Source organism: Acinonyx jubatus, chromosome E2, assembly GCF_027475565.1.
Source record: "Acinonyx jubatus isolate Ajub_Pintada_27869175 chromosome E2, VMU_Ajub_asm_v1.0, whole genome shotgun sequence".
Taxonomy (NCBI): Eukaryota; Metazoa; Chordata; class Mammalia; order Carnivora; family Felidae; genus Acinonyx; species Acinonyx jubatus.
In genome coordinates, this window is record NC_069396.1 from 47,901,726 (window position 1) to 47,915,214 (window position 13,489).

Genomic DNA, 13,489 nt, shown 5'->3' on the forward strand with positions numbered 1-13,489 from the left:
AATCCCTCCTCCCACAGCAAGAGGCACAGAAGTGCATCACTTGGCACAGGAGTGGAGATCAGCAGTGCCACTTGCCAACTGCCTTAAAAAGGAAGACCAGGGATGCCAGGACGAAGGAGTGGGATCCAAAGGGAGATGCCATCATGAAGAATCAATGAGGAATCTGTAACAAAGGAGGCCTGGGGGGCGGAGGGGCCAGAAGCATGAAACCGGGGAAATCAACATCTCCCGAGAGGGAAATAACAACAGTAAAGCCAGGTTCTAAGTCAGTATCTAGTCCTGACTGGGAGCCTAAGCCACCCCAGACACCTATCACCCAGACAGAGCCTGGGCCAAAAGCGACAGCCACAGCCCAGCCAGAATCTAAGACTCATCAGAAACCCAATACTCAACAGGACCCTGCTCCACAGCAAAGACCCCTCACTCAGCAAGGGCCCCTTGCCCAACGTGAAGCTGAAGAGCAGCACAGACCTAGCATCCAACAAAATTCTGCTTTGTGGCAGGAACTGCTTGCCCCACAGGAACCTGCACCACAGCAGTCACCTTGCATTCACAGGGTGCCCTTCACTCAACAGCAAGCTGCCTCACAACAAGGACCTGGGCCACAAAAAGAATCTGAAACTCAACAGGAGGCAGAATTGAGAGGGGCACATGTAGCCGAGCCAGTACCTGGTCCAGTAGAGCAACCTCCAGAGCAACAAGAAGCTGGATCAACACCTCCAGCCCAGCCTACACCTGGACCCAAAAATGAATCACCTGCCCGGACTGAATCTATACCCCAAGAGAGACCAGAACAGTCAGACCCTACAGCCCAGCAAACAGATCCAGCCCAAGGGGCCAGATCCCAAGAGAGATCTTCAACCGACTGGAGATTTCTATCAAAACTGCACCAACTATCCACACAGCAACCAGCCTCAGAATGGAGGACATCTTTTGACTGCGTCACTGATTCTGACTTAGAATCAGATTTGGGGTCTCCAGTACAGAGCAATCTACCAGCCAAAAGGAGTAGAACAGTGGCCCTGGGAACGAAGCTGACCTTCAAGGGGAAGCATGAAGTAGCATCAGGATATGGTGGGAAAACAGCACACGGGAAGAAAACCAGCAGCCAGAATCCCAGGGACATAGGTGAGTTTAAGGCCGGAGGAACCAGAGCCTCCCGGGGATGGTCATTCATTCAGTCAGGAGTAACTAAGGATGGCCAGTATGTCCGGTTGGCTCAGGGGATCCCTCAACAGTCCCTCCAGACAAAGATCAAGAGCCCCACCTGATAGATGAGGAAGCTCAGGCGTGGAGATGCAAAGGCCCTTGCAGGAGGCAGCTCAGGCGTGGAGATGCAAAGGCCCTTGCAGGAGGCAGCTCAGGCGTGGAGATGCAAAGGCCCTTGCAGGAGGCGGGCAGATGGGGAGTGGCAAAGCCAGGGTGTGACTTCTTCCCCTGCACTAGGCTACCTCTCCAAGGACGATCTGGGAGGAAATGAGACAGAAGCGGGACAGGGCTCTGGGCCAAGGGCCAGGAAATAGAGAAGCCGCCTCCCTGCCAGTATTCAGCCATCGGTGCCCAAACACAGCCCTTAGGCCCCCGCCACACCGTGCTGCACATGGACACTTACCCCCGTGGCCTTTCCATGCCCACTAGGTGGAAAATACCTGCCTCGGCTATATTTGAGCTCTCCAGGTCGGCCACGGGCGGGCAGGAAGGCACCCGCTCCTCTGCCATGCCGTCCCCTTCACCCCGAGAGGCGGAGTTCAGCTGGGCTCGATGGCCTGGAGGTTATCTTCTCAGGAAGGGTGCCGTGGGAGAGGAACTGGGCCGTGGGAGAGGGGCTGCGCGGTCTGCCGAAGTCCCGGGCAAGGTTAAGGCTGGATGAAGGGAGAGTTGCGTGGAGCCGTATCGGAGGCGGCTGGGCCCCAGGCTCCACCGGCCGCCATCACTGCCCACTCCTCTGACGCAGGCGGCCGTGCCCCTGGGGTGGGGCGGAGGGGGTTCCAGCTCCTCGGCGCTCAGGCCCCATCCGGTCAGGCCGGAGCGGGCAGGCGAGTCTCATCCATGGAATGAGGGGCTACTTGTTGAAGCAGCCTGAGGGGAGGCCGTGCAGCCCCAATCCAGAAGCTGGGGGCTCCCGTGAGGGCCAAGTAGTCCGAAGGGCCGGCCATGGTGGCCTCAGCCCAGAGGTCTATCCCTCCTGGAAAGGCTGGACCGTCTCTCTGAGGGCTGAGAAGAGGGTGTCTCTCAGGGCCACAGCTGGTCCTGTGCTCTAGGAGGAGAGGAGGAGGAGCAGGATGGAAAGGGAGGGTTTGAGGTCTGCTTTTTCTGTCGCTGAGAATTTAGAGCTGTTTCTCTAGGCTCCAGAACCCAGTCTCAGGGGACGCCCTCCTCACACAAGACAAGGGGGCTTCTCGCACACCCGGTAGGCAGTTGACTGTGTGCGCATGCCCGAGCCTCGAGCCTCTTCGGCTTCCCGCCATTCCCCAGGCACGCGTGGGGCCCTCTACCGCCGCTTGCGGCGGGCCGGTCAGCGGCTTCCGGCTAGTGCGCAGGCGCCGAGCATTCTCCTTCCCCCCCCCCCCGCCCTTCCGTTCTCTGGAAGAGGGAGAAGGCAGAGAAAACCCCCAGAAAAAGAGCAATAGGAGACAGGGGGGCAGGAAGAAGGCGGGGCTTCCTTCTCAAACGGCTCACAGGCAGAGCCACGCCTCCAGTGCTGGCGCCCCGCCCCGGCTTTGAATTGCCTGGGGACCTGTCCGGCCCCGCCCCGCCAGGCGGAGGCTCTGCGGCGCCCCGCTTTCCCCCTCCAGCAGGTGGGCCGGGTCGCGTTCTAGGGGATCCCTACGTGGGAAGGTGAGTGGGGAAGCGAGGCTGCGAACCAGCACGAGAGAAGATCGGAGCTTCCCTTCTGGGGTGTACTCCCGCAGTTCTCCCAACTAGTCTTGCCCGGGGGACACTTTTCGCCGCCTCTAGGGCTGCATTTTCGTTGGTCACGGGCCCTTTAAAGCGCGTGAAGGGGCGGGGCCAGGCTTTAGGCCCCAGAGGTTGAGGGCGGGACCCGGCTGTGGAGTGAGGCCCCGATTGCTCAGAGGGCGGGACCCAGAGGGGACCAAGCCCAGGATTGGGTGGTATGGGGGCCCGGTGGTGGTGTGCGGCAAGGATTGGCACTCGGGGCGGGGCCTGGCGGCTGGAAGCGGCCCCAACGCGGGGACGGCGGAAAATTGATGGAGTCAGTTTGGGGAACGGGGCCCTCCAGGGCGGCTGGGGCCCCGGCCTCGAAGAGGGCCAAAGACGAGTCCAAGAGTCGTAGCCGCCGGCGGTGGCGAAAAGGCAAAACCAAAGGTGAGCGCGCGGGGGCCGGCTGCAGAACAGAAGGAACCTTGGACCTCCTGCGAGGAAACTGGGGACTGAGTGGACTGACCCACTGTCCCACGAAGTGGGGGAGCCCGTGGGCTGGCCCACTGCCGCCCTGCGAGGGGGTGCGGGGATGATCCATCGTGAAAATGGGTGATGTGGGAGCGGAATATTACCCTCAGCATAAAGACTACCGGATGCCCTAGTACCGTCTTGGAAAGAGTGTCCAGAATGCGATCCCCTAGACCAGGGTTTCCGGTCTGGCTCCGTACTCGCTGTGTGACCTGGCCTCAGTGTTTCCTACCAGGGAATGGTTCAAGCGCCTATTTTCAGGTCCCCAGCACTCAGAGGATAATGGAGACGCTTAGAAACTGTTGCCCAAAGAGGAGGTTTAGGGGTGAGTCCGGGAAAGGTAGGAGGAAGGGATGCCCGATAGTGGGAAATGACCCAGGGCCAGTACGGCTCAAACCAGTCCATCCTGACATCCTTCATTCAATCGGTGCACCCATTCCTTGTCAGCCCACCTGCTTCAGCCCAGCACCACTGGGATCTAACTTCCTGACCGCCACTCCTTCTAGGACTAGGGGTCCCCAGGTAGACTTCAGACTGCCACACCCTCCCTGGGACAAAGAAAGGAGGGCTGTCAACTAGGTTCCTGAGGTGTCACATTATTTACAGATCTCAGCAAGCTGGAGAAAGACTGACAGACCAACAGAGATGCTGAAAGCCTCAGGCAGGGGCACACATTAAGTCCTTGCTAAGTTATGAGTATTTGTGAATCCGAATGAGGACCTAGGGGAAGTTCCTGTGAAGGGAAGAAACTGACATAGCCCCAAAGCCTGGAGACCCCAGACTGCCCCTAGGCTACATCATTAACCAAGGACAGGACTAGAGTTGGCTACACAAGCACACACCTGCACAGACTCAGACAGGCTAGGAGCTCAGATTGGGACCTGAGGGCATTCACTGTCACAATGCCAGACATAGCCTCACAAGCAGGATGGTGTGCCCAGAGGCAGTACAGACCAAAGTTAAGAACATGGGCTTTGGAGGCTTGGTTCCTGGAGTCATAAACTGTGGTGCTGGGCAACAGGCTTCCTCTTTCTGTTTCAACTTTCTGAGCTATAAAATGGACACAGTGATAGGACTCCCTGACTGGTAAGGGCGGTTGTGAGGTTTGAATGAGTGTGGCACATTTGGCACTGGCACACAGCAAGCATGCATGAGAGGTGGAGGTTATTATTACTGTTACTCCCCATTACACAGTGAGTTCCCTAAGAGGGGGACTGTACCTGCCTTGTTTACCCGCACTTTCATAGCCTGATATCCCAGTCACAGAGGCACTGAAATATTTATTGAAGTGAAGGAATGTGTGAACTGTAACACTGGGATAATAATAATCGTGCTGCCTTGAGGGTTGTTGTGAGGAGTCAGAATCCTCCTGGGTAGGGCACCTTGCACAGGGCTGAGCCAGTCCTACTCACAAACCCAAAGGCCCTTATTCCCACAAAGGCTCATTCCACAAGCCCTGAGAGTCACCTGTCATTTCCTGAGGATCTGCCCTGGTGCCAGGCCTCTGTAGGATGAATCAGACCCCGCCCCCGCCCTGAGGGCATCCAGGCTGGCTGGAGCAATCCTAGTCATCAGTTTGATCTTGCCAGTAATCAATGGTTCTAGTGTCATTATGATCACCCCATTTCTGAGGTGACAAAACTGAGACTCTGAAGAAGCAAGGTCACCTGGGCTTCCTTATCTGGCCAGTGAGATAGAGGGATGGCCAGCCCAGCTTCCTGAGGGCAGGGGTGTGTGAACTCAAAACTGCTCCGTGCCCCAACCTTGATTATGGACCCCAAAAGCTCCAATCACATAGATTCATTCAACAGACATTCACTGAATGTTTACTTATGTCAGGCCTGGGCTCTCAGTGGTGAGGACAGATTCACATTTGAGCTGGGGACACAGACATTAATCAAATAATCCCACAAATCATATATAATTATAAACTGTGGCAAATACAAGAGGGAAAGTGCTGAGAAAATGTGAGAGGGAAGCTTCCCAGGAAGGTGACATTGGACCCAAGGATGAGAAGTGTTGACTGTGGGCAAGAGGGGCAGGGAGGCCAAGGGGACAGCACAGGCAGAGACCTTGAGGCCCAATGAAGTGGCTCATTACAGCACAGAGAGAGCTCAGCAAGGGAAGGAGGAAGTGGGGGCTGGGTGGGCAGAGGGCCCAGATGGCACCTGGTTTGGGAGGCTGTGTCCAGGATTTGGGGCTTTATCCTGACAGCAAGGGTGGGGGTGTTGCAAGGTTAGGAGTATGTGCCCAGATTGAAGTCCTAGAAAGATCCTCTGGATGCTATGTGGAGAAGAGACTGAAGAGGGCAAAATCAGAGACACACAAAGACTTGTTATAAACATCTAGATGAGGGGTCCATGAAGGTGGGAGAAAGGCTAGATTCCAGAGGTTTCTAGAGGGGCAGAGTGGACAGGACTTCGTGATGCATTGGATAGGAGTGGGAAGTGGCCACACACACACACGCACACACACACCAGGACGCACACAAATATGAGTATATACATCCATACATATACAGACACTTGCCCATGCAATCCCACAGGCCAAGAAAAATGCAGACACAGATAAACTCTGGGGCTAAGAAACATGGGCCATGACACATACATACAAACATGCCTTCAGACATACTGAGAAACATAAAAACACACAGACTGGGAAAAACATCAACACATCGTGCCCATCCACGAACACAGGCCAGGCAAACCCTAAGCATGACATACGTGTATGGACATACATATGTGCATCTGTCTGAGCCTCAAAGACACACTCACACCTGACCACCCAGAAGGTGGCCAGCTGAGACACGACAGAGAGGAGAAACACACACTCTGAAGAGACAAGCTGAGCCATCTTTGCTGGCCCTGTGACCATGGGCGGTCATGGCCTTCTCTGCATCTCTGTTTTCTCATCTGCCGTAAAGGGGCTATAATGGTCCCTACACCATGGGTTGTGCAGAGAATGAAATGTGTCACTTCCTGAAAAGCACACGGAGAACCGTGCCTGGCGCACAGCGGTCAGGCTATACTTGCTGCCCCCCAACCCAGCATGTGCCCTGCAGGCCTCTCCCCTCCAGAAGCCCTTGCCCCATCCAGGCCTCAGACCGGGCCCTTCCTCCTCCATCCTCCCCGAGCTTCCTTCTCTACCACGCTTCTCACCGCTGCTCAGTCCCTGGGGGCCCAAATCCAGGCTGGGTCCAGCTGTCCTGTGGCTCTTTGGGGCAAAGGGCTGGTGCCCAGGCAGCAGAACTCCTCAGTCCTACTTCTGACCCAGTCGGTACCCACAGGCAGGCCATGTGCCCCTGCCTCTGCCCCAGTGCCCTCTGCCTGAGATTCTTGGCAAGTTTCTGGCAACCTCAACATCCCGTCCTCCTGGTTCCACCCAGCTTAGCCCCCAGGGAGCTGCCTAGAATGGGGCGAAGGGCAGGGCCCTGGAGTCCGGAGGGCCTGGGACTCAGCCTTCTTCCCACCGCTCACTGAAGCTCATCCCCGCTCACCTGGCCACCAAGCTTAGAACCATCTCCAGAGGCCTCTGTCCATCTGGTTGTCTGCCCTGGGAAGGGTGGTCCTCTCCCAAGCTCCGATTCACCTGCTTCTGCCCCCACTTTGACTTTCTTCCCTACTATGCACCAGACCCCCATGATGAGCCCTGGGGCCATCCCCTGCCCCAGTGGGGATGATAATCAAGGAGGAGAGACCCAGGGTTCACCTACATCCAAGCAAGTGTCACTGAGCCCTCAAGGCCTCTCGTTTGTGCAGACCCCTTCAGGGCCCTCTATCTAAGTTTGTGTTTGTGATTTTCTATTTTTTTTTTCTAAAAAGTTCCACCTCTACAATATAAGCTTCACAGCTCTGTGAAGTCTGGTTCTTGCCTGGGGGGAGACAACAAACATGAGTAAACAAACATGTATAATTGCAAATGTGTAAATCCTAGGCAGAAAAACAGGTATGATGGCAGAAAGTAATGATGGGGGCGTGTATCGTAGTTGGGGAGGAACGTCCTCTTTGAGGATGTGGCAAGCTGAGGCCTGAAGGGCCGGAAAGAGCTGGCCAGGCAAGGAACACAGGAAATAAGATAGGTAAAGTATTTCTTGGAGCCTCAGCCTCCCATACGTGAGGTAGGAATGACAGTCACAGCAGGATGGCCTGTGAAGGGGAAGTGGCAGGTGTGGAACACCACACAGTAGGACCTATGGCGCAGAACCCCCAGCTGAGCTTGGCACTGCCCTTAATCGGCTTTTGTCCTCTCCGGAGTGCCAGGCAGAGCCGGCTACCCTATGTCTCCCCCCAGCAGCCGGGGCCGGCTGTGCCAGGGCCGGCTGTGCCAGGGCCAGCCTGGGGGGTGGTTGCTGAGATCACTGGGCCTTTCCTCCCTGAATCCACCCTGAGGAGAGGGAGGGCAGCCTAGCTGGGTGAGAGGGGTCAGCTTGTTCAGGACTGTGGCAAAAACTCCTAGCTCCTAAGAGAGAAGAGGGTTGACAAGCTAGATAACTCAGTTTCTAACTGTTGAGGCGGTTGGGTGTGTGGACTCCTGGGTCCAAGGGAGGAGGGGCTGGGGCCTGGACTCCTGGTCTCCAAGGCAGAGGAGCCTGGGACAAGGACTCCCATTTGAGCTGGGCCTGGGAACAAGCAGAGGGGACAGGGAGTTGGGCTCCCTGCTGTGTTTACAGCACGTGGTCTCACTGTCCCTTCTGGATGGGAGGTGGAGCAAGTGGCCACACCCTAGGAAGGCTTGGCCTCTCCCCAGTTTATCGCCCCAGGCAGCTACTGGCACTAGCCACAGTCCGTGGGGCCCAGCCGGCAGCTCAGCCTGGGGGAGCTCAGAAGAGGTCTGGGAGGGGTGAGTGTACCCTCCTGCTGAGAGACAGGAATGGCCACCATAAAACTCCAGGGCCTGGAATGGAGGGGAGACACCTTCTTCTGGGAGCGGAGGGGGCCATCCACCCAGAAGCCAGGCAAGGTGCTGAGTGGGCTTCAGGAAGGAAATCTCTGGAGCAGAGGGCACCATTTCCACCAAAGGGGACAAAAGTAGTTGTCCAGGGCCTGAGTGACAGTACAGGGGTCCCAGAGGGAAAATCACCAGGGATCCTGAAGTGTGGGGAGTCGGACCTGGTCCAGGGCAAGGTTCGGGTTTTTTTCTTATTTTTTTAAACATTTATTTATTTTGAGAGAGAGAGAGAGACAGAGTGCAAGCAGGGGAGGGGCAGAGAGGAGGGAGACATAGAATCTGAAGCAGGCTCCAGGCTCCGAGCTGTCAGCACAGAGCCCGATGCTGGGCTCAAACTCATAGACTTTGAGATCCTGACCTGAGCTGAAGTCGGATGCTTAACCGACTGAGCCACCAGGCGCCAGCGCAAGTTTTTGAGGGCCATAACTAAAGGCCCAGCATCCAGAGCCCTGGGAAGAAGACCAGTGTAAGTAAAGGCCCTCCACCCAGAGATCTGGGTTTGAATTCTGCGCTGCCACTTTCAATGCAAGCTTCAGCTGCTTGCTGAACACCTCTGAGTCTCGGTTTCTTTGTAAAATGGGGATGCTACCAATAATACTTGAAACGCAAATGGAGGCAGTCTGGGTCTCAGGGTTAACAAGCACTAAATGAGCACCCACACAGAAAGTAAGAGCAGGCCTGGCACAGAGTGGGCCCAAAGCTAATGGCAGCGGTGAGTACTGCTGTTCCAGGCAGGGGAGTGGGGTTGGCCCATGAAATCTAAACCAAGCGGAGAGGACTGGAGGCCAGGGGACCCAGCTGGGGAGGAGCGGGACCAAGTTGTGGATATCCCACAGAGGAACAGAGAGGCAGCCAGACTTGAGGCACCAGGAGGGGGCAGGAGTGACTCCTCAGCTACAGGTAAGGCTAGAATTATGAACTGGGTTCAGGAAGAGAATTGGGCTTGATACCAAGGTCCTGGGACACCACCAGGTAGATGGGAGGACAGAGGGCTGAGCTCTCTCAAATATTGGTGGAAGGGAAGGGTCTATGAGTGATGCCTGGGGCCTGAGAAGGAGGCGGGAAGGGGGCCTGAAAAAGAAGGGGATGGGGCCCCAGACTCCACCCTTGGGTCCGAGGGAGGAGGGGTGGTCCAGCCCTGCCTAATCAGGCCTCCCAACTGGCCCACAGCCTCACGGCTCACGCACAGCATGGACCTGCACACGATGACACAGTCGCTGGTGACTCTGGCGGAAGACAACATGGCCTTCTTCTCGAGCCAGGGCCCTGGGGAAACAGCAAGACGGCTGTCGGGAGTCTTTGCGGGCATCCGGGAGCAGGCACTGGGGCTGGAGCCAGCCCTGGGCCGCCTGCTGAGCGTGGCACACCTCTTTGACCTGGACGCAGAGACGCCAGCCAATGGGTACCGGAGCCTGGTGCACACAGCCCGCTGCTGCCTGGCGCACCTGCTACACAAATCGCGCTACGTGGCCTCCAACCGCCGCAGCATCTTCTTCCGCACCAGCCACAACCTAGCAGAACTCGAGGCCTACCTGGCTGCCCTCACCCAGCTCCGGGCCCTAGCCTACTATGCCCAGCACCTGCTGGCCACCAACCAGCCCGGGGGACTCTTCTTTGAGGGCGACGAGGGGCTCACTGCTGACTTCCTGCGCGAGTACGTCACTCTGCATAAGGGCTGCTTCTATGGCCGCTGCCTGGGCTTCCAGGTGAGCTCCCTGCCCTGTTCCTCTGGGCCCACAGGCCCCTGACCTGGCCCAATGGCATAGTTCGATACCCACAGTGGTCAGTATTACTGGGTTCTGGAAATAGTAGATTCAGAATGGGGACACTGTCTAGGGCTCGGACAACGGCACTGGGGGTCTCAAACTTGTGGCCCCTGGGTCAGTTCCATCGTGCGGTAAGAAATCTTTAACTCACATAGCTTTTTGCACCAGGATCCCCACTGCTCTCTATTGTCCCAAACTCAGGAGATTCGTTCACTCTTTTCTATGACCTATCTGGCCCCTGAAATCATTTGAGACTCCTTAGAAAGGTAGTTAATAATGTTCTCAAAGGCCTATTTATAAGAGCACACCCCGTTCAGTCATCCCCACTGGAGGCTGGGGCAGGAAGGAGGAAGCACACTAGCTCCCATTTTACAGAGGCTCAAGGGGCCCTCGTCTCAGCTGTTCAGCTGGACCCTGGTTGGCCTGGGCTTTTTGGCTCACCTAAGGAGCTGCAGAATCAGGATTTTCAGGCCACGGGGAAGGCCGAGGAGCACATCTAAGTTGGTGACAGCAAGGAAGATCTCTCCTCCCTGAACCAGGGCCCTAACTCCCAGGTCTTCTCCCACCCTCTGCCCACCCCAACCACCCCCAGGGAGATACCACTCATCTCTGCACTGACAGGAAGGCAGCCTGGGGCCTGGGAGCCTTTAGACTCATAGGAAAAGTAGTTTGGGGACTGAGAATTGGGGGTCCTTGGGGCTCAAGAACAACTTGCTACTGTGTGAGGTCAGTACAGGGTCCCTCAGCCTCCAGATCCTTCAGATCCTCTCTGTGCCTCCCCCAAACCTGCAACTCCCCAGCTGATCTTGGCCGACCCTCAGCCTTCATCCCACCCCACCTTTCCACGCTTCCCCACAGGGCGGCCTGTCCTCACCAGCCCGGCCTGGGTGTTCCTGGGAAATTCCTTTCACCTAAACTGACCCCACAAATATTGATCAGCCCAGCTGAGCCAGCTGGCTCCTCCCTGTGTCCCAGCCAGGACCTTGGAGTCACGGGAGAGAAACCCTGGGGCCACACAAGTCAGCATTCCAGCCACAATGGCCAGGCACCACTGTGCCCTCTGGCCCACTGGGCCCCTGGCCAGGGGCAAGGTCATGCCTGACAGCTATTCTCTAAGGGCCCAGCGGCTGTGCTGCAGGACAGCTCCCCCCCTGTAAAATGTCAGCCCAGCAGGACAGAGGCCTCCTGTGTGGCTCTTGTTCAGCTCCTGTTCAAGTACTTAGCACACAGTAGGATATAGGCCAATATTTGTTAAATGAACAAAAGAACCCTGCTGGCCCCTTGCCCAGCTTCCTGTGGCTTTTTTCCCTCTGATCTTGTACCCAGCCACCCCCACCCCCATCTTGTCTTGGCTGCCCAGCTCCTCTCTCAGACGCATTCTCCATTTGGCTGTCTTTCTGCCTCAAGATCTCTGGCCCTTTCTGTCTCTGACCATCTCCTGTCTGTCTTCCTGCTGCCCAGGAACTGGTTCCCATCTGCCTGGCCTCCTCTCTGTCCTTGCTGACTTTCAGGAAATCCCTGCATCACCTTACTCCCAGCCCTCTATGGCTCCACCCACATCTGGAATAAATACAAATTCCTTAAGCCCTAAGTGAGCTTCTCTGACCTCAGCTACTGCCCCTCTCCCCTGGTTCACTCTGCTCCAGCGACACGTGTTATCCACGCCAAGCACAGACAGCCTCAGAGCCTTTGCACTTGCCGTGTCCCCTGCAGGGAACAGCATTCCCCCACTTCCTCTGGATCCCTTCTCAAGTGCCCTCCTAGATACCCTAGTCATCACTCCATGTCCCCTCCACCTACTGTCTTTTCAAAGCATTAGTCATTAAATATAACATCATAAAACATATGCCTTTATTTGCTTATTGTCAGCCTTCTCTTTGACCTCAGCTCCGTGAAGGCACCTAGAGCAGTACTGGAGCTCACTAAATGTGTGTTGAATGACCACGCCTCCCCCCAAACCACGTCTCTGCCCCTCACTCCTGCCTGCCTCCGGTCCCTCCTGGGCAGTGGGTGACACAGCGGCATCTCTCCACAGTTCACGCCCGCCATCCGGCCATTCCTGCAGACCATCTCCATCGGGCTGGTGTCCTTCGGGGAGCACTATAAGCGCAAGGAAACAGGCCTTGGTGAGTCCTGGCTGGACCCTGCCTGCAGCCTCACCTCCCTCCCTGTCCCTCCTCCTGCTTCCACTTCTACCCCTAACTGCCCCCTTCCCGCCAGGCTCCCTGACACCTCTCCCAACCCCTAGGTGTGACAGCCAGCTCCCTCTTCACCAGCGGCCGCTTCGCCATCGACCCAGAGCTACGCGGGGCTGAGTTTGAGCGGATCATACAGAACCTAGATGTGCACTTCTGGAAAGCCTTCTGGAACATCACTGAAATAGAGGTGCTCTCGGTGAGCACCTGTTATAAGATGGGCACACGGGCACGCTGGGGCCCAGAGACCCATCCCAGGTCACATCAGGCCTCTGCAGGGCTCTAAGCCTGGGATGTGATGTGATGGAAAGGATGGGATGAGGGTGGGGATCAGAGGGGAGGCATGAGAGGAACCCCTGCAAGCAGCTTCTCCCCAGTGCCCCTCCTGTCTCCTCCCGCCAGTCTCTAGCGAACATGACATCCACCACCGTGAGAGTAAGCCGCCTGCTCAGTCTGCCACCAGAGGCCTTTGAAATGCCGCTGACTGCTGACCCCAAGCTCACAGTCACCATCTCACCCCCGCTGGCGCACACGGGCCCAGGGCCGGTCCTTGTCAGGCTCATCTCCTATGACCTACGTGAAGGACAGGTAGGAAATACAGAGCCAAGGAGCACAGGCAGCCCCCTCCCCAGATGCCCTCCCACCTTTCACTGCTTACACCTGCCCCCCATCCTGTTTCTCTGAGCACACCCCCTTGGTGGGTGAGGCCTAGATGGGCCGCCCCAGCCTCACCCACATCCTCCTCCCTCACCCCCCAGGACAGCAAGGAGCTCAACAGCCTGGTGAAGTCCGAGGGTCCCCGGAGCCTGGAGCTGCGGCCACGCCCCCAGCAGGCTCCCCGTTCACAGTCCCTGGTGGTGCACATCCATGGCGGTGGCTTTGTGGCCCAGACTTCCAAATCCCACGAGCCCTACCTCAAGAGTTGGGCCCAGGAGCTGGGCACCCCCATCCTCTCCATCGACTACTCCCTGGCCCCCGAGGCCCCCTTCCCCCGGGCACTGGAGGAGTGCTTCTATGCTTACTGCTGGGCTGTCAAGCACTGCGCCCTCCTCGGTGAGCCCCAGCCCCTCACTGCACCCACCCCTGTCCCTGCTCCCACCCCAGCCTGCTGTAGCCCCCACCCCACACTGCGTGGAAAGTGGGCCATGTATGTGCCCAGGCCTCAGTCTT

The 13,489-nt window shown here is 57.1% G+C and overlaps 1 protein-coding gene and 1 long non-coding RNA gene across 8 annotated transcripts in view; one reads left to right on the forward strand and one right to left on the reverse strand.

Annotated features, from left to right (window-relative positions):
• Positions 1-2,550, reverse strand: part of LOC113593394 (uncharacterized) — an 88,361-nt gene extending 85,811 nt beyond the window's left edge. The window contains exon 1 of the long non-coding RNA XR_003413545.2: positions 1,613-2,550. This is a non-coding gene — a long non-coding RNA (uncharacterized LOC113593394). The remainder of the gene's footprint in view (positions 1-1,612) is intronic.
• Positions 1-13,489, forward strand: part of LIPE (lipase E, hormone sensitive type) — an 18,745-nt gene continuing 5,256 nt past the window's right edge. The window contains exons 1-6 of one of the 7 annotated variants that reach the window (XM_027037601.2): positions 1-1,128; positions 9,529-10,064; positions 12,160-12,250; positions 12,373-12,518; positions 12,722-12,907; positions 13,078-13,372. In XM_027037601.2, the coding sequence (XP_026893402.1) occupies positions 204-1,128; positions 9,529-10,064; positions 12,160-12,250; positions 12,373-12,518; positions 12,722-12,907; positions 13,078-13,372 (2,179 nt within the window). In that variant the 5' untranslated portion in view covers positions 1-203. Of the gene's footprint in view, positions 1,129-2,986; positions 3,328-8,038; positions 8,371-8,392; positions 8,825-8,877; positions 9,259-9,528; positions 10,065-12,159; positions 12,251-12,372; positions 12,519-12,721; positions 12,908-13,077; positions 13,373-13,489 lie in introns of those variants that run through there. The other 6 variants (XM_053211412.1, XM_027037604.2, XM_027037603.2 and 3 more) reach the window with 6 other exon arrangements.